This window comes from Talpa occidentalis, unplaced genomic scaffold (assembly GCF_014898055.3).
Source record: "Talpa occidentalis isolate TD23 unplaced genomic scaffold, MPIMG_talOcc4v2.1 talOcc4.8, whole genome shotgun sequence".
Taxonomy (NCBI): domain Eukaryota; kingdom Metazoa; phylum Chordata; class Mammalia; order Eulipotyphla; family Talpidae; genus Talpa; species Talpa occidentalis.
Window position 1 is genome coordinate 95,027,245 of NW_023605194.1, and position 22,321 is coordinate 95,049,565.

At 52.2% G+C, this 22,321-nt stretch overlaps 2 protein-coding genes across 3 annotated transcripts in view; one reads left to right on the forward strand and one right to left on the reverse strand.

Annotated features, from left to right (window-relative positions):
• The first annotated feature begins 145 nt into the window (after positions 1-145).
• Positions 146-14,243, forward strand: CCAR2 (cell cycle and apoptosis regulator 2). Of its 2 annotated transcripts, none has more exons than XM_054690636.1 (21): positions 146-246; positions 1,075-1,170; positions 1,438-1,529; positions 1,956-2,047; positions 2,253-2,367; positions 2,513-2,642; positions 2,808-2,904; positions 7,293-7,412; positions 8,391-8,613; positions 8,700-8,813; positions 9,098-9,261; positions 9,679-9,850; positions 9,938-10,168; positions 10,260-10,481; positions 11,376-11,520; positions 11,651-11,733; positions 12,137-12,283; positions 12,448-12,559; positions 12,653-12,841; positions 13,004-13,209; positions 13,430-14,243. In XM_054690636.1, the coding sequence occupies exons 2-21, from the start codon at positions 1,113-1,115 to the stop codon at positions 13,472-13,474; spliced, it is 2,757 nt and encodes a 918-aa protein (XP_054546611.1). In that variant the 5' UTR covers positions 146-246; positions 1,075-1,112; the 3' UTR covers positions 13,475-14,243. The 2 variants fall into 2 exon arrangements, with proteins under 2 accessions (XP_054546611.1, XP_037353171.1); XM_037497274.2 differs by having other exon boundaries at positions 11,654-11,733.
• The window catches only part of BIN3 (bridging integrator 3), a 48,949-nt gene continuing 31,673 nt past the window's right edge, over positions 5,046-22,321 (reverse strand). Inside the window, exons 7-9 of the mRNA XM_037497273.2 lie at positions 18,189-18,330; positions 17,866-18,000; positions 5,046-15,315 (exon numbers count right to left, since the gene is read on the reverse strand). Coding sequence (XP_037353170.1) covers positions 15,169-15,315; positions 17,866-18,000; positions 18,189-18,330 — 424 coding nt within the window. The 3' untranslated portion in view covers positions 5,046-15,168. The remainder of the gene's footprint in view (positions 15,316-17,865; positions 18,001-18,188; positions 18,331-22,321) is intronic.

The window sequence follows — 22,321 nt, forward strand, 5'->3', positions numbered from 1 at the left end:
CGCCGGTTTCCTCACTCGCATCCGCTAGGGGAAGGCGCACTTCCGCTCCACAATGGGGGCGGGATGGCAGGCCAGCGTGGGGGAGGGAGAGGTCGGTGGAGAAGAGGGAGGAACCATATCCGGGAGAGTGGCAGCTTCCGACCAGTGGTCGCGCTTCCGGAGAGGCGCTTCCGGTGGCGGCGGCAGCAGCGGCTGTGGTGGTTCCGGGTGTCTTTGTCCCCCCGGTGTCGCGGCCCTGGCCCGCAGGTGGGTTGGGGGGCCCCCTGCCGCCCCTCTGCCCCCTCGCTCCTCCCCTGGCCGAGGGGCTGCGAGTGCAGGGAAGCGAAGATGCACGGGGCGCGGAAGAGGCCGAGCCCCCTCTGGACTGCAAGCCCCGTCTCCCTGGCAACGGCCTCGGCCCTGGGGGCGGGCGGGAGGAGGAGAAACCACGGTGGCCGAGGCCGGCTGGGGAGACCCGGCGCCTGGCGGCTGCTGAGGCGGGAGCGCAGGGCCGGGGAGCGCGGGAGCCGGAGGGCGGGCGCGCAGCCGGATCCTTGTCGTCCGGGCCACGGAGCTACCTTCCACCAGCCCGTCCGCCGAACAACGGGCCGGGCTTCCGGGGAGAGGGCCCACACCATCCCTCGGCACCAGCCTCCTCCATTTTTCTGGGCCTTGCGTGGAGCATTTTGGCGGATGTATTTGAATGAATGAATGTCAGCGGGGCGCTTCCCAGCCCCCCAACCACCCAAATTATTTGGGGGTGGCCTGGCATAGTGAGAGAAGCGTTAAGTTGTCGGGAGACCTGGCTGTGAAGCGCAGTCGTGACACTCACTGGTTATGTGGCCTCGGGCAAGTCTCTTCATCGCTGAGCTTCAGTTTCCTTTACTGGAAAATAGCGTGACAGTGTCACCCACGAGGCTGTTGTGAGAGCAAACTGGAACAACGCAGTTTCTTCATTATCTGCACCCCTCTATATTCATTTACCCTCATTCATTCTCAGCACACACCTCCCTGCTTTCTAAGATCCTTAGGTCCTTTTTTGAGGTAGATGGAAATTTTCCTTGTGAGTTGTTAATATTTCTTTTCTGATTGAAGGTTTTCCCCTCAGACTCTGAAAGAGGACAGCATTCCCAATGTCCCAGTTTAAGCGCCAGCGGATCAACCCCCTTCCCGGGGGACGCAACTTCTCAGGTGATCACCTTTATCCCATGCCCTCATGCTGGGAAGTATGTGCTTCAGAGTAGTCTTTTAAAATATGGCTTGTGGGGTTTCTCTGGGGAGAAAAGCAGCATTTTGCTGCTGCTGCTTAGGAAAATAGGAGACCACAGTGGTTGCCACTGAAACCCTGTGGAGGAGTTGCTTGGAGCTATTTTGCCCTTTGAGTTCCCGTGTTCTCTGGCTGACTAGCGCTTAAGGTGGTAGGTGTAGTTCCTGGACATTGCTTTTCTGTCCCCATAGGCACAGCTTCTACATCTCTTCTGGGTCCTCCTCCTGGTTTGCTCACTCCTCCTGTGGCCACAGACCTGTCTCAAAATGCCAGGCACCTTCAGGTAGGTTGGGCATCCTTTCTAGTTTTGTTTAGCCCTTCGGACTGCCACAGCATATATGGGTGCTCGATGCTTTCAGTTCTTAGGTTTACAGTGTCCTTTCTTGACTCCTGTCCTGGGCCCCTTTGAGGTGACTCTCAATTCTTTGAAAGGGGAATTCTAAATTACGGCTCCAGGGAAATCTTTAGAGTGTTTCTTGGAACTACAGAACCAGAAATCCTAGAAAAAACTTGTGACCCAAGAATCATTACAACCCCCTCACCTCCACAACACACCCCCCAGAGATTGAATGTGTGCACTATGTATCTATATTTTCTTCTGTGTGAATCTAAGAAGCAGTGCTCTGGATAGGATGAAACGCTAGTGTAAGCATGTGCCTTTGTCCAGATTGCTCCCTGTTAACTTTCAAACTGAACCCTTCTCTTACAGGGTGGAGAGAAGCAGAGGGTCTTCACTGGCATTGTTACAAGCTTGCATGACTATTTTGGGGTGGTAGATGAAGAGGTTTTTTTCCAGCTAAGGTAGGCATGAGGCTGAGTCCCCTCTGTAAATGCTTATTGGATTCCATTCTGTCACCATGCTGGTGGGCCCCTCTAAAGCCATTGCTTTGCTGTTTTTTGTGCAAGGTGAGGGAAATCTTGATGGGAAGGACCTCAGTAGGGACAGTTAGGGTGGCTTGGCCAGGGTCTCTGTCCTGACTGGGCCTCCTGGCTTGTGTGCTGGCAGTGTGGTGAAGGGCCGGCTACCCCAGCTGGGTGAGAAGGTGCTGGTGAAGGCTGCATACAACCCAGGCCAGGCAGTGCCCTGGAATGCTGTCAAGGTGCAAACGCTCTCCAACCAGGTATTCGTCTCTCCTTGCTATCTGTGTTGGAAGGGGGAGGAAGGGAAGCCCCTGTACCCTGAAATTGAGCAAAAATCTTATTTTTGTCAAGGGGGTAGGGCATTAACCATAGGTTCCTCTGAATTTCCTGCCTACTGTCCTGCAGCCCTTACTGAAGTCCCCAGCACCTCCCCTTCTGCATGTGGCAGCCCTGGGACAGAAGCAAGGGATTCTGGGAGCGCAACCCCAGTTGATCTTCCAGCCTCACCGTATTCCCCCACTCTTTCCTCAGAAGCGTGAGTACCAGTAGCATGGTTGTTGGACTTGTAGCTTTATGGGGTGCTCTGGATGGACTTGTAACTATCTCAGAAGGGGATATTTCTGTGCACTAGAAGAAAGGGACAGGGAAGCTGGATGGATTTTTAGGGTTTAATAGTCATCTACTGTTTTCCTCTCTGCAGCTCTGAGTCTCTTCCAAACATCCCATACACTTCATCTGAGCCACCTGAACAGATTTCCTGCTCGGGGCCCTCATGGCCGATTGGATCAAGGCCGAAGGTAAGAGGATGATCCAGCCGAAACATTTTATTTTATTTGCCTCTAGGAGCAATGTCCCTTTCTTTGCCACTTGTTCACACTAGCATTCTCTTTACGTAACTACACGATAGTTCCTTTATCCTGAAAAAAGCAGACACATGGAGATTTATATATGAATATTAGAACTTTATAAAACTAGCTTAGCAAGCAGGGATTTTTATGTAGTTCATCTTTCAAAATACCATTTTGAATTTTTCTTAATGTTTAATTTTCCCTTTTACTTGTAGCCCCTAAGATTGAGATACTAAGAATCAAAACTGTCAAGTAAATCATAATTGTCAAAAAAGAGTAATCTTGAAGTATATAATTTCTACATACATGTTTCTTTATATACATGGTACACGATGGTGTGGTGTTAGAATGTGTTTGTTGGATGCTACTTCTTATAAATCCAGGCCTGTGCCTTATACAACAGGCAGCTTCTTGGTTCTGTATGGAGCAGGTGTGGTGGATAGTGCTGGACCATCTTATATAATTTCTGAGCATTGGGGACCTCCAAGAGCATGCTACCTGTTCTCTTTGCCTCACACATTCCTTATCCTGCCTTATTCGCTCACTAAAGGTTTTCACTGAAACCCTTGGGAGCTAAGCTCTGAACTGCTTTGCTTAAGACTTGCTCTGGTTGTGTCTGTTAGTCTCTGTTTTAACTTTTTACTGTGGAAAATTCAAGTGTATGCAGAGTAATGATGAACTCAGCTTCAACATCTGCCACTCTTTGTTTTTTTATGTGTACCTCCATCTATTTCCTGCCCCCTACTTGTTCTTTTTTTTTTTTTTAAGATTTATTCTTATTTATTTATGCATAAAAGAACTGGGGTATAGGCCAGAGGTACAGGGAAGTGAGAGGATTCACCAGAGACAGAGTGGGGGGCAGAACAGGCGGATCTACTGAAATACACTGCTGAGGGGAGCAGTGGGTAAGACAGGCGAGGTCTGCTGTGCCATGTGAGTTAGCTCCATGGCTGCAGATCGAATTCATGCTACAGTGGCTGGCGATAGCTAAGACTTTAACCCCTGTGCCACCAGGGAGGCCCCACTTGTTTTTTTTTTTAAAAGATTTATTTATGCATACAAGAGCTGGGGTACAGGCCAGAGGTGTGGGGGTGAGAGAATTCATCAGAGACAAAGTGGGGAACAGAACAGGCAGATTGACCTAAGTACACTGCTGAGGGGAGCAGTGGGCAAGTCAGGAGAGGTCTGCCTTGCCATGTGGGTTGCTCCCTGGCCAGCCAGGGATCAAACTCGTGCTGCAGAGGCTGCAGACAGCTTCATAGGTTGTGTCTTAACACCTTGCACCACCAGGGAGGCCCCACCTACTTGTTATTTTTTAAGGTAAAAAATTTAAGGTGAAATTTATATGGATTGAAATGCATAAATCTTAACTGCAGTTTTGACATGGAAAATCCCATGTACTCCTTACCCCTAATAAGGTATAGAACATTTCCATTGGTCCAGAACATTCTCTTATATTGTAATTTTCTTGAAATGAGAACTGTACTGAGAAGAACCTGTCCCAGATGTCAGTAGATTCTTACACGGAAAGGACTGAGAGTGCAATCCAATGTGAACACTTAAAAGTAGCGTAAAGTAAATCAGAAAAAGTTTTGGCAAAGTGATATTGCCGGTCTCTGTTGAATCTAGTTTGTTCCCTTGGAATAGGTCATTGTGAATTCTAACTAGGGGAAAGCTTTGATTTTCTAGGATGAGGATCCTTTTCCACAGTACTTCTAGTACTTGAAACATTTTGTTCCAGTCTCTCAAAGTCATGGGTATATATTTTGTCTTCACCCACGTCCCTTGTCTTGTGCATCTTCTTAGTCTTCAATTTTTGAGATTTTTCCACTCTCACATTATGTGAGTTTATTAAAGACTTCATTACAGAGTCACAGCAAGTGCCCTCAGGAGTAACGTATCCTGGGTAGAATCAGTACCTGCTCTTGACTTTCTGTTTGAGGTTCAAGTTCAGCTTTTCAGTGCAGACCATTGCATTTGATTGTCCTGGACATGTCAAAGTTCTGTGCACATTCTATGTGGTTTTACCTTTCACCATAACATTTCAGTGTTAATAGGGTCTAGGGGGAGGAGATGTTACCTTTAGGAGGGAGATATTGCTATCAGTGAATACAGAGAATTTGCAGAGTGGGAACGGGGCAGTTGAATTAGGTCACTCTGGGGGGAATACGTTGATTTATAAAGGAGTCAGCCACATTAGTGTTTTGACAGGAAGCCAAGTTTTATTTTGATCCTTACACTCTGGGATGCAGGAACAGTCACCATTGCCCCACCAAAGCTAAACTACTGAGGTTTTAGATAGGAGACCTGCTCTGTCGTGCTGAGGTTACTGTCTTCTAACCTGCTGTGTTAGTTCATATAAGGTGAGAAAAGTGACTAGAATCCACAGGATTCAGTGGAACATCCAGTTGAACTAGAGGTTGATAGCATTTACTCAAGAGTTCAGTATGTGTAGGCTGAAAAAGAATTGTCTAATGACTTTGGAAGGTTCTCCCTTTTTTTTTTCTTTTAAAGATTTATTTATACATACAAGATCGGGGTGCAGGCCAGAGATGTGGGGGGTGAGAGGACCCACCAGAGACAGAGTGGGGAGCAGAACAGGCAGATGTACTGAAACATACTGCTGAGGGGAGCAGTGGGCGAGGCAGGAGAGATCTGCTGCGCCATGTGGGTTGCTCCCTGCCTGGCTGGGGATCGAACTTCTGCTGCAGTGGCTGCGGATAGCTTCATAGGCTGCATCTTAACCCCTTGCACCACCAGGGAAGCCCTGGAAGGTTCTTCTCTTAGAAATATGAACTGTTGACATCCCATAAGGCCAAGATAAGAAGGCAGGTTTTGGATTGAGATGCCTGAACAGGGACATTACCCCGGCAGATAAAAGAGAAAGGAACAAAAAAGTTGTGTTAAATATAATCAGCTTAGTTACCGAGGGATATGATGATGAGGGAAACAACCCAGGAAGGTCTAAAAGGAAAGAACAGAGAACTTTTGGTAAATAAAATCAACTCGGTTACCTTGATGTGAAGAATTGACAGTTGACTTTATTTCTCTCATGAGACACAAGAGATTTTCTATCAGTTTACCATTTTATAAGGCTCTTGAGGTTTGTTTCTCTTCTACTGCTTTTATTTATGGCACCCTTAACTTAGTCACACCACAGTAAATGATTTGTTACAAAAATGTATAAAGTAGTATCAACTATTCCAGAAAACAAAAATACTGTAAAATTGTATCATTTCCTTTCCTTTAAAAAGTAACCATTCTTAAAGGCTATTAGAAAAGTACTTGGTTGCCACTTCCCCTACACTGTTGGCCTTTATAAATAAATGTATACTTTCATAATTTTTTTTTAAAACTGAAAATTTTTTATAAGATTTATTTATTTATACAAGCACTGGGTACATCAGAAGCGCGGGAGGGGGAGAGAATTCACCAGAACCAGAGCAGGGAACAGAAAAGGCAGAGTGACAAAATACACTGCTGAGGGGAGCAGCTCAACCGCTGCGCCAGCAGGGGAGGCCCACTTTTATAATTTTAATCTTACAGTTAAAATTATTCTTACTCTTCCACATTTCCCATGTTGCATTGTAATCCTCATGGTAGTTTTAATGGCTGCCTGATTACTGTGTTTATTTACTATAAAAACTCAGGTATTGCTGGATTTGATTGTGGCTTTCTTACTATTAGCTTTTGCTGCTTTGCTTTTTCCCCCCTACATAAAACTTCTTTTCTTCTTTTGAATTAATTCCCTTGGGATAATTTTTAACAGTGGCATTATTAGATCAAAGGGTTTGAGTATTTTTATGACCTTAATATGTACTATTAGGGATTTGTTTGTTCTTAATAAGGAATTGTCTCTTCTAATAAAATTAACTTTGTTGAGCCCTTGGCATGATACCTTATGTCTGTCTTGTTGGGAAAAAAAATCAGTTTTTTTCTTATCAGTTCAAAAATTGCATGCTGACTATAATTTACAACATTCAGAAAAACAAAATATAAGCCATATCAGCCAGAGGCATCCACCATTAGTGCTTTCTTTTCAGTAATAAAGCTTTTTTTGCACAGTTGAGGTAGTGTTGCATATTCTTCTTTTTGCTTAACCTGAGTATTTTTTTCTATTGTTAAAAACATTTAAATATCCACTTTCAAAAACCAAGAAAAACCCATTTTAATATCTTTATAACAGACTATTAAACGTGGTGGGGGTAACATGGCTGCTTTACCCATTTTTTTCACTGTTGGGGGTTCAGTTTGTTTCCAGTTCTTTTAGGCTAGTCTGTTTTGAGTCTGTATGTAACAATGTGGTTTCCTCTTTCTGGTGATGGATCAATCTCCAGCGATGACTATGACTCCAAGAAACGCAAGCAGCGGGCTGGTGGGGAGCCTTGGGGTGCTAAGAAACCAAGGCATGATCTGCCTCCTTACCGGGTCCATCTTACTCCCTATACTGTGGACAGGTGAGTGCAAGGCTGGGGTGGGTTGAGATTTGCAACTGGTCATAACTTCTTGTACGAATGAGATACGTGTGTACAAGTGTGTGTGTGTGTGTGTGTGTGTGTGCATGTGTACTTGTGTACTTACAAACTTTTTTTTTTTGAAACAAATGAAAGCCTTTTGTACACACTGGTTCTTTGCTTTTTCACTTCAGGTTTCTCAGAACTTAATCCACATTAACATTTATTATATTGATGTCATCCTCTTTAGCAACTGCATGGTATTCCATTGAATGGGTGAAATCATAATTTACTTAACCAGTTTTCTGCTTTTAGTCTAATTATTCTAAATATTATAAACATCCTTCTGCACACATCTGTGCGTGTAGATGCATTTTATCTAGATCAGTTCCTAGAAATGGAGTAACTGGCACAAAGGGTTTTATTTAAATGTTGATAGGTATCAGCCAGTCATTTGAAGTCAATTTACAGTGTCATCAGTGGGGAATGAAGTGCTTATTTCTCCATGTCTTTGCCAACGTTATTACCAAACTTTGATCTCTGTTAGTGTGATAGGTGAAAAGTGATATTCTGATTTGCATTTGTTTAGTTATCAGTGAGATTGAACATCTTTCCATGACCTGCTACGTTTCATTCCTTTTTCTGTTCATAAGTACCTGTTGATGTCAGTTACCCCATTTTTCTTTAAGCTTGTAAACTTTTCATTATTGATTTGTGGGTTCCTTTTATATTACTTCAGTAATGCTTTTCTCTGTCATGTATTGCAAACGGTTTCCCTGTTTTTTTTTTTTCCCCAGTTTGATTTTGCTCTGTCACTAGAAGTTGTAACATTTCATATGGTTAGCCATCCTTTTCAGCGGTGTCTTAGTTTTTTTGTAGATTATAAAATTACTTGCCCATTTTCTTCCAAGTCTTTCATGGTTCCATTTTAAGAATAATTTAACCTTTGCTCAATCTGGATCCCTTGCATTCTCCCTGCAGCCCCACCTGTGACTTCTTAGAACTCCAGCGCCGTTACCGCCACCTCCTGGTCCCTTCTGGTTTTCTGGCCGTGCATCTGAGCTGGCTGTCGGCCTTTCCTCTGAGCCAGCCCTTTTCCCTCCATCACCCAAGTCGGATTCAGGTATCTTCTGAGAAGGAGCCAGCTCCAGACACCAGTGCTGAGCCCAGCTCTGCAGACAGTGACCCCGCTTACAGTTCCAAGGTCAGTTGGCTGGGGTCCTGCAGCTTTAGCCCACTGTTGGGGCCTGAAGAGGCTTATGAGTATTTCCTTCTCACTGCCCTGCACAGGTACTGCTGCTCTCTTCCCCAGGGTTGGAGGAATTGTATCGTTGTTGTATGCTCTTTGTGGATGACATGGCTGAGCCAAGGGAGACGCCAGAACATCCTCTGAAGCAGATTAAGGTAAGAGCTGGAGCCCAGGAGGCATGGCACAATCATTGATAGTGTATAGGTCATGTCAGATTTTCGGCAGTTCAGCTCCTGTTCATGAAATCACAAAGAGTTTTGAGGTAAAAATAACACTCATTTTGCAGAGAGACAGCATAGCTCTGATCTTCTTACTTTATAAAGAGTGGCTGGACTGTTCAATAACTCCCCGTGTTATCTACCCTCATGCTGCCTGCATTCTACGGTGGTGGCAGGCTGTTCCGCAGTGGGAGCCCTGATCTCGGTCATTTTTTCTGCAGTTTTTGTTGGGCCGGAAAGAAGAGGAGGCAGTGCTGGTTGGGGGTGAGTGGTCTCCTTCTCTGGATGGCCTCGACCCCAAGGGCGACCCACAGGTGCTGGTTCGCACTGCCATCCGCTGTGCGCAAGCCCAGACAGGCATCGACTTGAGCGCCTGCACAAAGTGGTGAGTAGTTCCCCTGAACTCGTCTGCGGCTGGCAATGGGGCTGGTGAGAAGGTTCAGGAAACCAAGCTTCTGTGACTTCCTGGCCTGTTAATTTGCCTCTGTCTCCTTGTTCAGGCCTCACAAATGGTTGCCCTGGTCTTGAGCATGACTAGGGCTGTGTATGTGTGTTGAAGGCCAGTTGACCTGCCAAGGCTCATTCCGTCACCCTCAGCTCCATATTGGTGCCTTGGGTAGTAATTGTCTGCTTGGGTTTCTCCCCATGGCTTAACCATTTCTTGGGCCCTCAGTCTGTATCTTTTATTTTTGTACTTGCAAAGCTTGGCATGCAGTTTGTACTCAATAAATGTTTGGAAACTGAAGCAGATGCTGGGGAAAGCCATGGGTCAGCCCACATTTTCCCTTTTTCTTGTGAGCAGGTGGCGCTTTGCTGAGTTTCAATACCTGCAGCCAGGACCCCCGCGGCGGCTCCAGACTGTGGTGGTATACCTGCCGGACATCTGGACCATCATGCCTCCTTTGGAGGAGTGGGAGGCTTTGTGTCAGCAGAAAGCTGCAGAGGCTGCAGCCCCAGCCCCAGAAGTCCCAGCGGTAAGGCTGAACGTTAGGAACAAGCTAGGATGGTAAGTGCCCTGAGCCTTGGACCCAGGTGGTCAAAGCCTGTGATTTTTGTCCCAGGAAATGGAGTCTACAGAACAGGCAGCTGATACTTCAGAGCAAGCAACAGATACTTCCAAACAGAACGCAGAGAATCCAGAGGTTACGGCCCAGCAAGAAGTGGACACTGATCTCCCAGAGGCCCCTCCACCCCCTCTAGAACCTGCTGTCATGGCACGCCCTGGTTGTGTAAGCCTGTCCCTCCATAGTATTGTGGAAGATCGGAGGCCAAAAGAGAGGGTCTCTTTTGAGGTAGGCATCTGGGAGGCTGAGGTAGGGCATGTGGAATGGTGGGCTTGCAACTCTCTGGGTTTTCACAGGCCCCTGCTGCCTCTTCCACCAGGTGATGGTGTTGGCTGAGCTGTTTTTGGAGATGCTGGAGAGGGATTTTGGCTATAGGATTTATAAGATGCTGCTGGGCCTTCCTGAAAAGGTGGTGGCCCCACCTGAACCTGAGAAGGAAGAGGCAGTCAAGGAGGAAGAAGCAGTCAAGGAGGAGGCGTCCAAGGAGCCCAAGGATGAGGTACAGAGTGAGGGCACAGCTGCCGAGTCAGACGCACCGCCGGTGAGTACCTCTGCCTCCCGCATGGGCACTCGGGCTTCATGGGTACGCTGAGCTGAAATCACATGCTGTGTGTTACCAGGCACTGCTCTGAGCGCTTTATGGGGCTCTCTCACTAGTCCTCTCACTGCACGTGCCTCATGACCCTGGCACGTACTCAGGTGCAGTGGCCATCGGCTAGTAAGTGTGTACCCGGGAGAAGTGTGGTTGACACACTGCGGCAGCACAGAAATCTGCTAAGAATGCTGCAAGGACCAGGTGTTTTGATCATCCAGTGGTTGCTAGAACACTGCATTTCTTTTTTTTTTTTTAAAGATTCACTCATGCATGCATGCAAGAATGGGGTACAGGCCAGACGTGTGGGGGTGGTGGTGTGTGAGAGGATTCACCAGAGACAGAGTGGGGAACAGAACAGGCAGACTGACTGAAGTGTACACTGCTGAGGGGAACAGGGGGCAAGACAAAGGAGGTCTGCTGCACCGTGTGGGTAGCTCCCTGGCTGGGGATCGAACTGGTGCTGCAGTGGCTGTGGATAGCTTCATAGGTTGCGTCTTAACCCCTTGTGCCACCAGGGAGGTCCTAGAACACTGCATTTCTTAACACTTCCTAAAGCACATCTATTCCCTTTGTGCCCAAATACTATAAAGTAAACGTAATTTCCTACGGGGCTGCAGTTGGCTCCTGAGGAGAACCTCAGGTGCCTGGAAGTGGCCCTGGGGCTCTGAACTCCTGTAAAGCGAGGCATCTGATGGGACCGTGCCTGCTCAGCATGTGATATGGTGCCTGGGAGTGATACGGTGCCTGGGACGTGACTGCTACGCAAATGTTGTCCATTGTTAATTGTTAGTAGTGGAAGGTGAAGTTCCTGCACATCACTGTGGTCTGCTTCCTTCCTAGAAGGAAGATGGGCTTTTGCCAAAGCCCCCATCTTCTGGGGGCGAGGAGGAAGAGAAGCCCCAGGGTGAGGCATCTGAGGACCTCTGTGAGATGACCCTTGACCCTGACCTGCTGCTCCTGAGGGACGACGGAGAGGAAGAGTTTGGTACGCCAGTGGAGGCGCAGGCGGGCAGATTGGTGGTGCTGGCTCTGTGGCCAGAGGGCCTCCCTGTCAGGTGTGGAGCCAGGGTGGCTGCTGTGATCCTGGCTCCAAGCTCATCGTAAGCTTTCTGTAGCAGGAGCCAAGCTGGAGGATTCCGAAGTCCGGTCAGTTGCCTCAAACCAGTCTGAGATGGAGTTCTCTTCACTTCAAGACATGGTGAGACCTTTTCTGTCCCCCTGGGATTCAGTGCCGGTGAAGCTTAGCAAGACCTCACTCCTGGGGCAGAGATGCTTTTTACCAAATGACTTCTGGTACCTTTTGATGGACAAAAGACAAGAGGTTCTTGGCCTAGGGAATGGCGCTTTGTCATAGGAGCCAGAGGCGTCTGAGCTAGGTGTCTGATCTAGGGGCACACTGGTTCCTCTGGAGGTGACAGCCCCTGGGTCAGAAATGCTCCAGCAGGCCTGGGGGCCCCACCTGGCCCATGGTCATCTAACTGGAAGGCCCAGTGGGGGTGACTGTCAGCCAAGCTGCTGGACTTTAGAAAGTCTACATCCTGCATGATTTTAGCCATTGGGAGAACTATTTGTAAATCCTGTTCATCCTGATTCTTTTGCAGCCCAAGGAACTGGACCCCTCAGCTGTGCTCCCTTTGGACTGTCTTCTTGCTTTTGTCTTCTTTGATGCCAACTGGTGTGGTTACTTGCACCGGCGAGACTTGGAGAAGATCCTGCTCACCCTTGGGCTCCGGCTCAGTGCAGAGCAGGTACCCGCTCCTGAGGTGGCCTCACCCAGCAGACGTGTGCAGTAGCACACACGCCCGGTGCCAGTGGGCATCTTGGAATGCTGCTGTTCTGGGTTCTTATAGCTCACAGGGGCGAGGGCTGGCCTGTCTCCTGAGCGGGTATCTTGGGGCTGTGTTCTCTGCAGGCCAAGCAGCTGGTCAGCAGGGTGGTGACCCAGAATATTTGCCAGTACCGGAGCCTTCAGTACAGCCGCCAGGAGGGCACAGATGGCGGGCTTCCTGAGGAGGCGCTCTTCGGTACGTGCTGGTGCTCCATAGCTTCCTGTGCACGATTGCCGGGCCGCTACTCTCCTGAGACTTTCCTCACATTTTTCCCACGGCCCCTTCTAGGAAACCTGGACCTGCTACCTCCTTCTGGGAAAAGCCCAAAGCCAAGTGCTGCCCCCACGGAACACAAAGGCCTGGTGTCCCACAACGGCAGCCTGATCAACGTGGGGAATCTGTTGCAGCGTGCGGAGCAGCAGGATAGTGGGCGGCTGTACCTGGAGAACAAGATTCACACACTGGAACTAAAGCTGGGTGAGTGGCCCGAAGCCACAGGGGCCTGGCGTGGGTGGGGCATGGAGAGATGTTTTCTATTCAGAGACTAATGGGGAGACCCTGCCACCCCAGGCTTTAGGCCTCTCACCCCATGCACTAGTCCTTGACTTAGCAGTAGTCTTTTTGGTGTTTCCTTCTCAGAGGAGAGCCATAACCGTTTCTCAGCCACTGAAGTAACAAACAAGACACTGGCCGCAGAAATGCAGGAGCTGCGAACCCGGTTGGCCGAGGCTGAGGAGACGGCCCGAACAGCTGAACGACAGAAGAACCAGCTGCAGCGGCTGTTACAGGAGTTCCGAAGGCGCCTGACCCCCCTGCAGCTTGAGATGCAGCGGATGGTTGAAAAGGTGAGCTCCCTGGAGAGAGCTGCCTTCTGTTGGGTTGGGAGATGGGGGGTGGGGTGTGTGTGACAGCCAGGCCTGTTGGCGCCAGGCTCCCCACTCCCTCCAGTGTCTTCAGGAAGCCATCACTGGCAGCTTGCCGCCAGGGGTCTCCCGGGAGCAGGTGCTCAGTCCTCGGATCTCACCCCTAATGAGTCTTAATTCTTGTTACATCTGTTTCAAACAGGCTGACAGCTGGGTAGAGAAGGAGGAGCCGGCACCGAGCAACTGAGGGCCCTGGCACAGGAGCTGCCATCCTGTGAGGTCAGCGATGGAGCCTGAAGTTTCAGCCCTTTTGGTCCCAGAAAGAAGCTGGAGCAGGACCTGGGAGCCATAGGCAGGGGGTGGCTGACCCCTGTGCTCAGCCTCTAGGGGAGGCCAGGCCGTCAGGGTGGGGTCTGTCTGCTACGTGGGACAGACAAGCGAGGAACCCCGGTTCCGGTTACAACTAAATCCAACACAACATCTTCTGCACCCCTCGAATGTCATTTTGCCCTCTCCCTGGGGATTCTCCTGGGGCCCTTTAGTCTTGTGCTGACTTTCTCCTGTCCTCTTCCAGTTTAGAGTAAGACGGGGAGGAAAAGGCTTTTTGAGTATGTCATAAGGTCTGATGCCAATAAACTGAAGAAACAGCTGTGGAAGCTGGCTGGGGTGAGAGCCCCTTCCTCTGGACGGCACAAAGCCCGTTAGGTTCCAGGAGCAGGTTCTTGGGCAGGGGCTCCCGTGGCCACCACAGGGCCGGAGCCAGCGCTAGCGAGCTGCGTCGGGCTGTGTCTGCCAGTGCACGCTGTTACGGCCACCCCAGACTCGCCGGAAGAAACCAGCGCCTCTCCCCTGGCTCCCCGTGTTCAGAATGTGGTATTGGCTCTGGCCCAGCCTTCTCCCCTGTTCCCCGTAATTCTCGCCTCTTTCCATAATCCGTGGTTTCAGTTTGACTTTGTATATAAAGTTGGTTTTTTCTTTTGGCTTTTTGTTTTTTAAATAAACCAAAGTCAAAAACAGACCTTGTGTCCTCCATCGCTCTTCCCGTCCTCTTCTCCCCTCCTGGCCCTCGCCCAGCCTGTGCTGGATGGCGGGGTAGCCCCTCTGGGCGGGCACAGCAGGGGGAAGAGACTGAGCCGCCAAGGTCCTGCTAGCTCAGCAGGGGGCAGCGTAACCCTGAGCCGACTGAGCTGGCCTGGCGCTCCTCAGCTACAGCACAGTATGTGGAAATTTTATTGAAAACTTTACTTGAAAAAATAAAATTCCAATTATTCAGGTGAACAAACCCAATAGTGTTCTTGCTTTGAGGCCTCTGACTTGGGGGTGACATTCTGTGTGGTACAACATTTACATGAGTCGAGAGTCCTAGGGAACCTACGGGACTTGGGTTGGTGGGGCTCGTCCCTGCGCTTGACATAAGGTAAAGAAGTGGGCTAAGCCAGCCTCTTGCGTGAGGAGGCTGCGTTGCAGCTCAAAGGCCCTATAGGGCAGTGTCCTGGGCCTCTCAGATGAGTCCTTGGAAGCGGGGAGACAGCAAAGGTGGGGGGCTCACCAGCACCGGTCATCGGGAGGTAGATGTGATCCCGACCACACAAACCAGGCTCCAGTGCACCGACAAAGCCCTTGCCCTGCAGGCTCGTTCGGGCCCAGGCCGGGAAGTGCTCCGGCCGGCTCTCGGAAGGCCCCTGAGGCTTTCGCCGCACCTTACCTTTCTGTGGGCTCTTGCTACGGGTGGGGAGGTGGCCGCTTGCTTAGGGCTCTGGCGTCAGGCCGGATGCTTCCAAAGGGCTGGCGGGCAGAGCTGAGCCACTGCTCCCCAGCCCGCCGGCGGCCGCGCTCCTCCCAGAGAAGGCCTTTGGCTGGCTGATGTCTAAGCCTAAGCTTGAAAGGGGCAGAGGCGAGAGGCTGACTTGGATCCCAGGAGCCTTCGCAGGGAGGAGCATGTCAGTCATCGGCCACGATGGAGAGGGCTCTGAGCTCGCTCAGTTTCGCTTCGTTCTCCCGTTCCCGCTGCTCATCCAGGTGGCCAGGCTGGTCAAGCTGCTGGGTCAGGTCCCCGAAGATCTTATGCATTTCTGAGTAGTACACCACCTGGGATGAGGAGGCGAGAGGAGGTCTGTAGGTGCTGGGTCACAGGCTCGCAGCCCCCCCCCCAGCACTGCACCCCTGGGCACAGGACAGGCGGATAGGCGGGCAGAGGACCGGCGTCTGGGCTGGTTTCTACTTTCCCGGCCTTCATCCCCTCAGCCTGTCTCTAAATTGCACGAGGTCCCAAGCAAGAGGGAAGCCACAGCCTGAAGGCCTCCAAGAACATCCACTGCCTGAGTGACAACAAAGTCGGGAGGGAGCAGCAGTTCCTTGGTGAGGTACGTGGGGGCTTGGCTCTTCAAGCTCTCCAGGCAGCTGACAGGGAAGTGGGGGTCCTGTGTGGTGGGATGTGGGGCAAGACAGTGGAGCACAAGGCCGGGACTGGGGCAGGGGGAGGACCCTTGGTGGGTCCTGGGAGGGAGGCCTATGGAGTCAGGCTGTGACGAGGGAGGGGCTTACAGCTGTCTCAAAGCTGGGAGGGAATCCGAGGCTTCTGTTCTGTGGGTCAGAGGGCATGGCAGGCTCCCAAGGCCCTAAGAGCCTGTCCTAGAAAGGTGAGAAAGGTGACATTTTCCCAGCCTTCTGTTCCTTCTCAATTCATCTCTGAATCTGTCTGAGGGGTGCAGGCTGGCTCATTTCCACAGTTCCCTCTACAAAGGGGCCTACGGGAAAGAGGAGGGCAAACTGAGGAATGGTGACACCACCAGCACCTCTCAGGTCACTGTGGGCTCTGGGCCTGAGCAGATCCAGGGCAGAGGCTTTTCCAGGAAGGAGGACCAGGGCAATTTCTGCCTCAGTCTCTACTTGGTGATCAAATGAAAGTGTTGTATTGATATTCAAACACCCCTGAGTTTAATCATCTCAAACTCCAAGTTGTCTTAGGACAAGAAGAACTCTACTATTCTAGAAACTTGGAGCCAAGTTTCTAGAGATAAGGCAAGGCCAAGCAGGGTGCCTGGGCCCTGTGTGGTGGAGCTGTTTCTGAGGAAGTGTCTTTTCCACCCCTTCAGCTAGGATTCCATGGGTGGGGGGGTGCGAAATCAAGGATTCCTCGTACTTTTGTCACCTCACTGGGTGGGGCCTGGGCTGGTGCTGGGAGAGGGGGGAGGGCGCTGTGCACTGAGTCACTAGGAATGCTCACTTCTCCAGTGACTAATGGCAGCAGCAGCCACAAGAGGGGGAGGCTGGTGCTGAGGCGGCAGTAAACAACCCTGGCCTCCCCGCTGCCTGGTTACGGGGCATCCCATGCCCCTAGACTGCTCCAACCTGGGCATGCTGAAGCCTGGGGACCCTGAACCTTCCTCCCATGAGCAACAGGTTGGAGGGGGCAGAGAAGCAAGCGGGGCTGGGGGTGGGGATGGGAGTTCTGGCAGTGATGGTGGCAGGTTCCCCTAAACTCAGGGTGAAGCTGCTGGAAGGCAGCTCTTACTTCCAGGGCAATACTCTGGGGGCAAATATGGCAATTCCCCACTTGCTTGTGCACATAAATTCTCTGCCTCATTCTCCCTGGTGACCAGGGGCAAGGTCACCAACAAGTCCCAGTTCCAACATCAATCTTGCTCACGGTCCTGCTACCTGGATTTTGATGCTCTACCGTGGGAACTGGCGGTTTCCCATGGTGGACTGCAATGAACGATGACGTCCACTGGGGGGCGCCAGACCCCCAGGCTAAGGACAGAAGTGCCCCGATGGTCCACAACCGGCCTTGTTACCTGGAGGCTAAGGTGGGAAGGAGCAGGACGCTGAGCACCTGTAGTCAGTTGGGGTTCCTGTGGAGGAGACCTGTTGGCTTTGGCACCCCGACCTCTTTTTCACAAATGGGGAGAAGACTCCCTGCTCAACATTTGAATAACGGGGTTGGGGGGCAAAGACATGGAGAGGGCAGGAATGACACCTGATTACGTGACACCTGACCTCTTGGGTGGCAGGAGACTCAGGATCTTGGCCTGTGCATGACCCTCCAGCTGCCTGACCCTGGTGCTGTGCTGAGCACCCGCATCTACACCCAGCAACCTCGCAGGAGCCCTGGCAGGGGCTTCCCCAGGGTTTAAGGGTCCCTCCAAGAGTTGCTAAAATTTAAGACCACATGTCTCCTGCTGAAAGGTGCGGACTAATTAGTAGGGGCATGAAGGGGGTAAGGTCCCCAAAGGCCACTAGCCCTGGTCTCCTGCGCATGCAGGGCAGACAACCCGCCCGTCAACACGTGGTGCTAAGTACACAACCTGGTTTCTGCCGGCTGCTTGTGGCACCACATGAGGAGAGACAGATTGAGGGCAGAACTGCAAGAGCAAGGAGCCTCCCCCACCTGAGTGCAGGGGTCGGCCGAGTGCAATGTAGGGCCCCAAATTCCAGCAAACAGAGTAGGGCCCTCAGGCCCCTGGATTTAGTCCTAGGACAAAGGCCCCTTTTCGGGGCGGTGCAGACTGGGTGGGCAGTGAAGCTATCTGCAGAGAATGGCTAAATCATCCTTCCAGACGGTGTAAGTTACGCCCCATGACTATCTCCTAGGGGAAAGGGCAGTGGCCATCATTTGAGTTTATGGGGGCGCCTCACCTGGGCTCGGATCAGAGACTCAAAGCTGGGCTGGAAGTAGTCGAGCCGGCTGTTGTAGAACCTTGGCATCTCATCCAGGAGCTGCTTGTTTTTGGCCTCAAAGTCATCCCGCACAGGCCTTAGTTCTTCTCGGGCCTGGGGAACAAGACCCAGGGTGTGAGATCGCTCACTGGCTTAGCCAGTACCCTGCTGCAGCCTTGATGGAAGTGTGTGGGAGGGATCAGGGCATTTGGTGTCTTTGGATGGTTCCCAGGTGGGGGGGTGCAGCATGTCACCCGTGACCACCAGGCCCACTGTCCCCTCAGCCCCCTTCTCCACAGTACCTGGTGGAGTTTGGCCAGCACTGGCCCTGTCTTCTCCTTCTCCTCATACTTCTCCACCTTGGCCTGCAGTCTCCTGTAGTCCTGCAAGACCTGCTCTCGCCGCTTGACTGCCATGTTGAGGCTTGGGAAGACGCTGCTGAACCTGTGGGACACAGCCTGGTGGGATTCTGGCGGCTCTGGGAACTGCAGGCCGGCAGCCTGCCATCCATTCACAAGTGCACACTGAGTGCCCACGACGTGGCAAACCCTGGGCTACAGCTTGGGGACGCTGTTGTGAAGGAGACAGATGGGGCCATGGCCCCTGGAGCTCATGCTTGGGATAAGGTCTGGGGAAGGACTGGGATAAGGGTCACTGCACTGACCTGAGGACATGGCGGGTCAGGAATGCACGATGCCACTGCCCCCTACCTGCTGTGTCACCCAGGACTGTGCCCCCAGAGCGCTAAGCGGTGTGGTGGGGCTGAGGCCTCCTTGGAAGCCATCTGTGCAACATCTTTGTTTTAAAAGATGAAAAAAATGGGCCAGAGAGATGACAGAACCTGTTGAGGGTTCCAGGTAGGCAGTGACAGTCCAGAAGAGCGTCCCTCCCACCACCTCACGCTGCTACCAGCAGGTGAGAGAACGGCCCGACTCCAGCAGAGTTGCATCTGGCTCCCCCACTGAAATGGCCAAACCAGAGACCCAAGGAAACTGACTCTCGGACCCCTTTCTACCCCACTGTCAGGAAAGAGCACCACAAGGAAATGCTCGAGGAGTGGGTCCCCCAGCATGGACCGTAGCTGCTGGTGACGACCTGGTGACCGCATCGTAGATGCACAGGATAGCACCGCTCCTCACAGCCCCAGGCAGGGAGGTGGCGTTTTCCTTAATTAATATGATTCACCCAGGAGGAGGCCAGGCAGACCTGAAGGCAGGTTGTCTGGAAGTGGACAGAGACGGCCAGTATCCTAGAACAAAGCCTGCGGAGCAGGCCGCCTGTGGTCCCAGCCCAGAAGCAGGGTGTGTGCACGCAGGCCCAGGGTACAGCCCGCTCCTCCTGGAGCAGCCCCGAGAGCACGGGAGCCAGGCAGGAGCCTGAGACGAGGGAGGTGCTCTTCATGGGACCCTTGGGCCTGATTCCAGCCTTCCCTGGCACTCAGAGTGCGCAGGGGCGTGTAAGCGCCACCAGAGGGTCATCTTCAGAGTGGTTTCCTCATGTTTGCCTCTCCCAGGAACATGACCATGGATTTGGTTTTTAAAAGCCTCAGCAATTTAGTCCATGTGACAGAGCAATGCATGCTTTTTGCCAGAGAACATAAACTTAACCGAAGCACTAAATGCTCCAAACAAAGCAAGATTCAGGCAGCAGATTTTGACGAAGCAAAGGGCTGATCCTGAGAAAGGCTACTGAAACAAATTCTTCTCACTTAATGGGTGCCCCCAGGGGCTCACAGCATACCTGGAAATGCTAAGAAGTGGCGCGATTACACCTGATTACACCGCAACTGGATCATCAGCACATGCCCCTGTGCACACCCATCACCTCCATATTTGATGGAACAATTTGTCAGGCCGGAGACTTGGACATACTGGGTGTGGCGCAGCCTGGGTGCCACACCCACACCGCCACCTCAGGACAAAGGGCCCCGGGGTGGGTCTGCAGAGTGAGGCCACGGCTGGCTCACTGCTCTTGCTTGAACAGTCACCCTGACGGGGTCTTGGTAGCACCACGAGCCACAGGCATGTTTGTGGCTCGGGGCAGCAGGTACAGTGGGGCCTGAGAAACTGCTACACTGCCATCCTCTCCGCCTCGACTGGGCAGGGCAACTGGCAGCTGCCCTGATTTTTTTTTTTTAAAGATTTATTTATTTATTTATACATGCACTGGGTACAGTCAGAAGCGCGGGAGGGGGAGAGAATTCACCAGAGCCAGAGCGGGGAGCAGAGCAGGCAGAAGGACCGAAGTACACTGCTGAGGGGAGCAGCGGGCGGCAGGAGAGGTCTGCGCGCCATGTGGGACCCTCCTCCGGTGGCCGGGGAGCAGCCGGGGATCGAACCGGCGCTGCAGAGGCTGCGGGCAGCTTTGTAACCCAGCGCTCAACTGCTGCGCCATGCCCTGATTCTTAATTACAACTAGAAGCAACCTGCTGCTAGGTCACCCCGTCTCTCGGCCTCTGCTGCCCACCTGGCAGCTGCCTGGGAGGTGCTGATGGTGCAGCAGTGATGCAATGGGAAGGATGAGCAGAACGAGGCTGCAGGGGGAGCATTTTCTTGCTCTTGCCACCTTTCCCTCATTCCGAGCTCATCTCTTCAGGAAAGAGGGCCCTGAATGAATGAAGCAGTGCATGTGAGGTGCGCCCCATGGTGGCAGGATGGGGCTATCACCCCACTGGTCAGTCAGGCAGCTCTTGACACCCTGTGGCCCCAGCGGCACCGTACCTTGGCTGGTCCTCAGAAACCCCTCTCCTCGGTCACCAACCAGGTCAGAGTCAGATATGCCAGGAACGCTGACTAAATGCAGGGCTGGGGCCAGGCTGCAGGGAACAGAAACCCAACCCCAGGGCCAAGTCCCGAGTTGCCAGTGAGGCAGAGTGAGGAAGGGATCCTGGGGTGCAGATCTCTACCAGTGCCAGGCAACTTCAGGAGCACAAGGGTGGAGCAACTGTCTAGAGGATGCTCCCTTCAGCCTCATGGAAACAAGACCACCCATCTTCTGTGGGGGAAGCTGGGCCCAGCTGCTGTCAAGAGCCTCTAGAAAACCCATTTCTTCCCATGGCAACCTCTGCCTCTCACGGCAGCACCCCTCAGTTAAGCCAAGAGGCACGAGGTTCAGCTGGCCGAGTTTGCTGTAGATGGCACAAAATCAATTCCCACCCAGTGGCTTGGAGCCCTGGGCTGAGGGCTCTGCGAGGAAGGGGCAGGTGTCATGCCCTCCTCACATCACAGCGGGGAAACCAAGGCCAGGCAGGGAAGGTCACACGGTGTATTCCAAGATGGCTGAGGAGGATCAGGACTCTAGTCCTTGCTCTTGGTTCCTGCCCCAAGGCCCCACCTCCCCATTTTCTACTTAGAGCAACAGAATGGACTTGCCAGCTCCATGTGGCAGGCGGTGTAAACACCGTGGTGCTGAGGGAGGAGGGGAGGGCGCTCATTTGGCAGCAAGACACCCCCTCCCCATGGGGATTGCTTTTCTCCACCTTCAGGTCAAGTGAAGACAAGCACAGGCTGATCCTCAGAGCTCCGCCCCTCCCAGATCTGCCCCAGGAACCCTACATCTGATGGGGGGGGGCACTCTCCCTGAGGAATGGTGTCTACACTTCTACTGGGTGGCCACAAGGGGACAAGGCTGCCAAGCCCGTGCCTCTCAGTTCAGTTCCCTGCTTAGCGGTGGCAACTAATTAGTGAGTGGAACAGAGACACAGTGCCAGGGCGAAGGCCCCTGACACACTCTGCCCTCCACACATAACTCAACTTGCCCACCTCAGACCACCCGCCCTAAGCACCAACTGCCATCCTAGGAGTTCGTTTCAGCTCGCCCCTTCCACACACGGGGAGAGACTCAGTAACGAGGACCTGGCCAAGGTCACAGCCAGGTGGGGCAGACTGGGGTGCCCCTTCCAGCACTTTCCCCACTTTATGGCATTGTACCCATCCCCAATTTATGGCACTGGCAGTTTCTATACTTGAGAATGCGCTCATGGCCTCTGTGCCGGACCGTCCGTTCCCAAAGTCTGCATTGCCTTTCCTAAAGGGAGAACAGGGCGAGGCCTCTACCAGGCACCTGATGAAACTGCTTCTTGCCAGTCCCAAGGTTCAACAGCAAACTGCCTCCCCTGGGTAAGCGTGGGGTGAAGAGGCAGCAAGAGGGAGGCGGGAGAGCGAAGCCGGCTGGGAGGTGGGCTGGGAGCAGCCGGCCCTGGTGGGGAATGCCTGCCATTCCTCAATCTGTGCCCACACAGCCGGGATCTTCCACCCACCAGGAAAGGGAAATTGAAAGCATCCCCATCCGACCATGTGAACATGGCCCAGAGATGGGGGGATTAGAGGCCGAGCCCCCTGGGGAAGGCTGGGGGCGGCAGGGTGGCCATGTGGAGATGTTCTTCATCAGAGGACAGGAAAGCTGCAGTTTCCTGTTTCCGGTGCTGGGGTCCCTG